The sequence below is a fragment of the Triticum dicoccoides genome, chromosome 2B, assembly GCF_002162155.2.
Source record: "Triticum dicoccoides isolate Atlit2015 ecotype Zavitan chromosome 2B, WEW_v2.0, whole genome shotgun sequence".
In the NCBI taxonomy this organism is placed as follows: domain Eukaryota; kingdom Viridiplantae; phylum Streptophyta; class Magnoliopsida; order Poales; family Poaceae; genus Triticum; species Triticum dicoccoides.
In genome coordinates, this window is record NC_041383.1 from 527,047,030 (window position 1) to 527,054,599 (window position 7,570).

General features: G+C 53.7%; 1 protein-coding gene across 1 annotated transcript in view; it reads right to left on the reverse strand.

The window, feature by feature from the left end:
• Positions 1-2,865: 2,865 nt before the first annotated feature.
• Positions 2,866-7,570, reverse strand: part of LOC119364633 (pentatricopeptide repeat-containing protein At1g08070, chloroplastic-like) — a 7,278-nt gene continuing 2,573 nt past the window's right edge. Inside the window, exons 2-3 of the mRNA XM_037630120.1 lie at positions 3,677-4,628; positions 2,866-3,591 (exon numbers count right to left, since the gene is read on the reverse strand). Coding sequence (XP_037486017.1) covers positions 2,977-3,591; positions 3,677-4,628 — 1,567 coding nt within the window. The 3' untranslated portion in view covers positions 2,866-2,976. The remainder of the gene's footprint in view (positions 3,592-3,676; positions 4,629-7,570) is intronic.

The following is a 7,570-nucleotide window of genomic DNA, read 5'->3' on the forward strand; positions in this document are numbered from 1 at the left end:
CCATGTTTCGAGAAACAGAAAAGAGAAATGCAACAATGAAAGTGCTAACGGGCTAAATTCATGGCTCAACTTTGTATAGTTTTTTCACGGGTACCTTGATATAGTCATATAGTTATTAACCATAAACGAGTTTGTTTTTATCTTTTTATGCCTGCAAGGCAGGCATAATAGACTCCGCTTTGTTTGGTGACCAGACCTCTGGGTATTAAATACATTAGGGCATCTCCGGCATCCGTTCGCGGACACGCGGGATCAGTCCGCGGACATGGATGCGAGAACATGCCGTCCAACACTGTCCGCATACATTTCAAGCACTGTTCAAATTAAAATGGACGAAATTCATGCAAACAAGACGGATTTCATATAAACCGAATGAAATTCATTACATTTCGGACATACTTCAAATAAAAGCGAAGCTCGTCCGACATTGAAGGTATAATTTGGGGCATACTTCAACTAATGACATAGTCTAATGCCGGCAGCGACATATCTTCATTCCCACGACATGGCTACCCTACTCTCGGCTCCGCTGCTCATGGAACTGTTGTGAACCCCGTAGCGGGAAGGGCGCCTCTGTGGCCTCCGCCGCCGCCATATCTTCCCTATGTCCGGTTGTGCCGCTCATCGGAGTGGCATGCTTCAGCCGGAGAGGAAGAGTGGCTCCCCCGCTTCCGTGAAGCCAAGGCGGGGGTCGACGATGGTCTGCGCTAAACCGGGCATGGCACCAGCTGTGTATGTCGGTGATGCGGTGGCGGTGGTCATCGTGGGACCCAAGCGGCGGCGACCTCACATGGTCTACTTTTCCTCGGCGGCGGCGGCGGCGGCTGTGGACATGCTGGCTGCCTCCATCGTCAGGGCGCGGTTCTGGTAATGTTTGTGGTGAAAGGCGCGGGAGGAGCGTGATGACACGACGACATCCATGGCAACCATGGTGCTCATGTCACCGTGCTCCCCCGCGTGCCGGCGTGGAGCAACTGACCACTCCTCTATGAGTTGGCTTGGAATGGCGAGTTGTTGTACCAGGGGCCAGCTTGGAGCGGTGGCTTGCTCCTCCGCTTGCCCGCCTACAACCTTATCCATGGTACGAACGACCTGGGTGGAGAAGGAGGGGGAGCACCGAGTTACCTAGCTCGTATTCGTCGGGCTCGGCGGGCCACCCAGCCGGCTTTAATACCGGATAACGTCTCTTCCTCCTCGCCGGATGCCATGGAGAGTGTGCGGAATATGGTGCAACCGTGCAAGGAGAAGACGGGGAGTGGAGGTGTGATGCGTTTTTGCCCGGCGTTTGGCCTTGTTAAAATAGCGGGCGGACGAGAGGAGCCACCGGGCGTTGTGTTTAATGTCAGCCGGCTAGCGGACGAACGTGTGACCAAAATAGGTTTCTCAGCACACGCGTTGGTTCAATGGAGGTAGGCGGGGCAATCTAACGCCGGTTGAATGGGGCGATGAGGCGTGTTTAGCCGGACGCGTAGTGGGCGATGCTTTCTCGGTCGGCGCGCCAATTCACAAAGCTAATATAGGAATCTGTAGCAGCTTTTCAAAAAAACAATTCAACACAATACATATAAAAAAATATGAGTACGCAAAGCTTGCGTATCATTTGATTGATAGTAGAAATAATAAGAGACATGGGAAAGGGTAGCCATCCTGATACACGTACACTAGACAACGATCATGATAACCTGAGCAGGAGAGACATGGTGTGCTCAACCCAAAAAAACCCAGCAAACTAACTCTCCTGGAGCATTCTGGAGATCCCTATATCAAGGTCGACACCGTTCGGTCATAGACGCTTCCGACGTCGGCAACCCTGCTAGGACGACCTTTTCGGCTAAAACCATCGGTTTATTACGCCAATCAGCGCCCTAAGACGTGCTAGAGTTGCTTTTACATATGTTTGGACGCTTGCACAGAGACAACACAGCTGCTCATGCTCAATCTCGCAAAGTTACTATCAAATGCAATTGTATACAGCTCAATCATCTTATAACTATCTCTGTCGACATTGGCAGATGTCCGATCAATATGATATGTTTCTTTTGTACTTTCATGTTTAGGTCGGATGGATATGTTAGTTGACTTAGAAATAACTACTCCCTCCGTCCGGAATTAGTTGTCATCAAAATGGATGAAAATGAATGTATATAGAACTAAAATACTCCCTCCATTCATCTAGATACTCCCTCCATTCCCTTATATAAGGTCACAAACCCAAATTACAGGTACCTAGGTAAAATTTAATGACTACTTTGGAAGCCAACTTTTCTTCTTGTTAACTGGGATTATTAATACGCCCGCATGCATGCAAGGAAGGAATGAGAAGGAAGTAGCACAATGTCATTAGAGCATGGTTAATAGTATAGCCAGCTACTGGCTATAAGCCAGTGGCATGTCATCTACAGTCCATCTTATAGTCAACATGTACAATAGTAGATTAAAAGAGTGTACTACTTTTTTATTATGTGGCCCACCTTTTATTCTCACAAAGTGCCTAGGAGCACGTGCTAGAGCTGGCTCTTCACGAAGAGCCCGCTTTACCTTCTCTCTCCTCTTCTCTTTCCTCCAACTAAGCAGAAATATACTAGTTTATTCCTTATAGCACGCTGACTCAGCTCTATTGTACTTGCTCTTATGACTACATGCATGCAAGTATTAAACAAGTTGCTACTACGAAAAAACATCATTAAATTTTGCCTTGGTTACTGTTAGTGGCCTTGTATAGATGCAAGATGTACTTTTCATAGTGGCCTTGTATAAGGGAATGGAGGGAGTGGCCTTGTATAGATGCAAAATGTACTTTTTATAGTGGCCTTGTATAAGGGAATGGAGGGAGTACATCCATTTCAATGACAAGTATTTCCGGACGGAGGGAGTATTTCGAAAGAAGCAAAACTGATGTGTTGACTGTTTCAAGATAATGAATAAATGGACCGACTAAATGTCACTTATTTGCTGTACATATATCACAACATCGTACTACGCGCATCTCCTTTGTTTCGCAAACAGCACGAGAGGGTTCTTCCTGTACACGGTCAGCCCGTTCTCCTCAGCGTCCACCTCGCCGAGCGGCGCGCTCCAGTCAAAGGAGAAGAGCAGGTTGGCCAGCACCAGCTCCACCACGGCCGTCGCGAAGTGCACGCCGGGGCAGCTCCTCCGCCCGATCCCGAACGGCACCAGCGCGAAGCTGTCGTGCCACGGCTTGAAGTCGCCGAGGTCCTCGCCGTGCTCATGCCGCTCGGGGACGAACTGCGCCGCGTCGGCGCCCCACGCGCCGGCGTGCGCGCCGATGGCCTTCGCGTTGACGAGCACCCGCGTCCCGGCCGGTATCTCGCAGCCGTGGACCGTGCATGGCTCGGTGGTCTCCCGGGGCACCAGGAGCGGCACCGGCGGGTGCAGCCTCATGGACTCTTTGATGACCAGCTTCAGGTAGCTGAGCCCCGGGAGATCGGGCTCCCGGACCATGCCGTTGTCGCCGACCACGCTGCGCACCTCGTGCTGCGCCTTGGCGAGGATGTCCGGGTGGTTGACCAGCTCCGTCATCGTCCATTCCACCGTCGCCGCCGACGTATCGGTCCCGGCAATGAACATGTCCTTCAAAGTTACGTAAAAGCCAAACTTTTCAACGAAATGCTTGTGTGCGTGTGTATTTGTTCTTATTGAAGTGCACGACGAGTACCGTGAGGATGCCTTTGATCTGGTCGCGACTGCTGAACGTGCTCCGGTGAGCCGGGTCGGCGTGCAGGCGGAGGAGCACGTCGACCAAGTCCTCCTCCTCGTCGGCGGAGGAGGATGCTCGCCTTTTGAGGTGACTGTCGATCACGCTCTCGTAGAACGCATCGAGCTGGTGGAAGTTCCGCTCCAAACGCCCCCGCAGGCCACGCGGCGAGTCCAGCCACCCGAGCCACGACACGTAGTCGGCGACCCAGAAAGCACCCAGAAGCCTCTGCGTCTCCTTGAGGACGGCACTCGCCTCCGCGCCACCTTCGCCGCCGTCGTCGCCGCCGAAGGCGACACGTCGCACAATCTTGTTGCTCGCGGCGAGGAGAAGCTCGCTGAGGTCCACAGCAGCGCCGGCCCCGGACGCGTCCGCCACGGCGGCGACGAGCGCGGCGGCCTCGCCCTCCCTGGCCTCGCGGAACCCGCGCACACGCGGGGCGCCGAGGAGCTCGGACAGGCAAGCGCGGCGCGCGGCGCGCCAGAAGGCGCCTTCGGACGGCGCGAAGGAGATGTTCTGCAGGCCGTAGGAGAACCTGGCGGCCGCGTAGAGCGCCGGGCGGCCGGACATGGCGCGGTCGTTGTGCTGGAACGCGGCGCGCGCCGCGTCGGCGGAGGAGACGACGAGCGTCGGCACGGAGCCGAGGCGGAGCAGCATGAGAGGCGCGTCGTGCTTGGCGGCGAGCGCGGCGAGGGAGTCGTGCGGGAGCGCGCCGAGCTGGTGGAGGTTGCCGATGAGGGGCAGGCCCCTCGGGCGCGGGATGGAGGGTGAGGCGGAGTGTCTCTTGCTTGGCGCGAGCAGTTGCTTGAGGAGGAGGAGGAGGGTGGCGACGACGACGAGGAGGCATGCCAAGAGCTCGGGAGCTTGGAGCGACGCCATGGCAAACTGTTGGTGCTGCGGATTGAGGCCGCCGCTGTAACGTTGTTTGTCTAAAGCGGCTGCTTACTCCATATATACGGATAATCAAAAATGCTAGATCTACGTAGACCTAGTAATGTTACGTAACTTGCCTTATGTATTCGGCCCCCTGATTTCAACCGGGGTAGGGCCCCTCTCCTTATTTCAAGTAATGCTAGACCTACGTGCTGGTTGTTACGTACCCTACGTAATATTTCCTCCGTTCGAAAATACTTGTCATCAAAATGGATAAAAAGAATATTCGAGTAATGCTAGACCTACGTGCTGGTTGTTACGTATCCTATGTAATACTTCCTCCGTCCGGAAATACTTGTCATCAAAATGGATAAAAAGAATATTAGGAGGGAGTATAGACTTAGCAGTTTTTAATTGGATGTTAGTGAGGAGGCAGGGCCCACCCTGAAAATGGGGGGCGGGGGAGGAGTTTACGTAGGGTACGTAAAACTCTTTCATAGGTGTAGCAATTTCGCCTTATTTCCTCTAACCAAAACGTGCCACCTAACCAGTTACGTTAATTGCGTAGGAATCCTTATGTAGGTGTAGCATTCTGATTTGACAACTTGGTGTACTTGCCGGCCGGATGACACTTGAAAGGTACTGCTTCTGTCGGATATGGAGATTTCTCACTAACCCGATGTGTACAGATAAGTGGCTGTATCAGCAGCCGGGATTACATCAATCAAAAATTATAATGAGGCTAAACAAAACAAATTAGACATGTGCGCATCCACGCGTCAGCTTTGTTGACAACACCACAAACTCACCAGAAGCAACCATAGGTTGAGCCATCAAAGTCGACCCAGCAAATGCCGTCGTTGTGGCCAAGACAATGAAAGGAAACTGTGCTGCTCCGCATTTGAAATTTTATATAAGCGCAGCACAGTTTCTTTACAAATTAAGTAGTACTCCCTTCACTCCCAAATAATTGTCTTTCTAGAGTTTTCAACAAGTGACTACATACGAAGCAAAATGAGTGAATCTATGCTTTAAAATAAGTCGATATACATCCGTATGTTGTGTTCATTTGAAATACCTAGAAAGACAAATATTCGAGAACGGAGGAGCAGTAAAATGCAACAGGTTTATTCCTCGTTTTGGCATTCATGCAAGGCACAGCAATGTGCAGTCTATACACACTCACAGTTCTCGCTCTTGAAGCTGCAGAACCAACTTCTGGCAGGCTAGGATTTTTTTTTAACCGTTTTTTAAGCGCACACGGTAGGACAATAGTTCTACGGTAAATTTTCATTAACAGTAATATGTTACATGAGGTAAGGAGGAAAAGAAGAAAACTACAAAGATCCTACCGAAAAAAGGGAAAACAGATTAACCAACTCCAGTTTTGGGGAACTGAATCATCAGGTTATTAGAATGTCTGAGCTAACCAAGCCTCAAACTCTGCAGAGAATTTGCTCTTGATCTTAAGAGCATTTCCACCCACGCCCCCAGAAACGCCCCCCAGGTCACTTTTTTAGCACCAGTGGCAAAAAATCCTCCCACTCGCGCCCCCCAAAGCGTCACTTTTCGCCGGATTTGGAGAAAAATGACGCCGGCGATCCCACGCCGAACCCAGCCCCCTTGGGGGCAGCTGGGCGTGCCGGCGACTCCTTTTTCTCGCTGCTGGCCCGCCCTCAGCCTCCCACCTCCCTCTCTCCTCTTTTTTCATCTGGGCCCCACCCACATGCCCTCACCCTCTGTCCTCTCTTTTCCTCTCTCCTCTCCCGAGATCGGCCATGGAGAAGTCCTGTTCGAGGAGCTGGCCGAGGACGCCGTGCGGGAGCTGCTATGGGCGGTGCAGGGCACCTTCCTGTGCTGCTCCACTGCCGAGCGCCTACGCCGGAACATCGAGCCGCCGCTGCCCCTCGTGCAGCAGAACGGCCGCCACGCGCTCCGGAGCAACGCCGAGCTGGGCGAGCTCGCCGTGCAGCTCAGGGGGGCGCTCGACCTCGCGTGCCGCGCAGCCGCCGCACCCCTGCCTTCCTTCCTCAAGACTTCCTCCGCGAGCAAGACGGCGCCGGCGAGGAGCACCAGCACCAGCTCGTCCATCCTCTTCCCATCGTCCTCCTCCACCGCTTCCTTCTCCACCAATTACGCCTTCTCCACCAGCGGGGCGGAGCTCGTGGACGGGGCGAGGGCGATAGACTCCGGGCGTGGACGGGACGGGGCGAGCAACTCCGAGGCCGGGCAGGGTGGAGCATGGCCGGCGAATTCGCGGCCGGGCGGAGCGTGGCCGGGGCGGAGCTCGCGGCCTGGCGGAGCGTGGCCGGGGCGGAGCTCGCGGCTGGGCGGAGCACCTGCCTCCCCGCCGTCGTGCCGTCGTGCAGACGAGGTCGAAGAGCACCACGCGGTGGTGCAGCCGCGAAGCCGGGGCGGTGCTGCAGCATCGGCAATGTAGCACCGGCAAGGTGAGCTTCACGTGCGCATACGAGCTCTTGGATTTCCATTATTGCCGATATAGCCCGCTCTGGACGTGCCATCCATCCATCCATAGTACTCCCTCCGTTTCAAAATAAATGTCTCAACTTTGTACTAGCTCTAGTACAAATTTGTACTAAGCTCAAGACATTTACAAAATAAATGTCTCAACTTTGTACTAGCTCTAGTACAAATTTGTACTAAGCTCAAGACACTTATTTTGGGACGGAGGGAGTACTACAACAATGGGCATAGCGCTGGTGACGGCAGAGACTGCCCACGGCGCTTCGAGCACACCACGCATTCTGTTCGCATTGCTGGTGCGCGCACGGCCGGAGTTCGTGGCGCTCGTACTGCTCGGCGTGCCGTCCTCCACGCAGAGCAGAACGCCGGCGCCACCGACGGCCATGGCGGAGGAGGAAGGACGGGGTGGCCTGGAACCGTCGCGGGCATGCTCGAATCTGGCATGGTGGTACGCCTAGAAGGTGTTTGTTGGAATGACTTGACACTGTATTTGAAAAA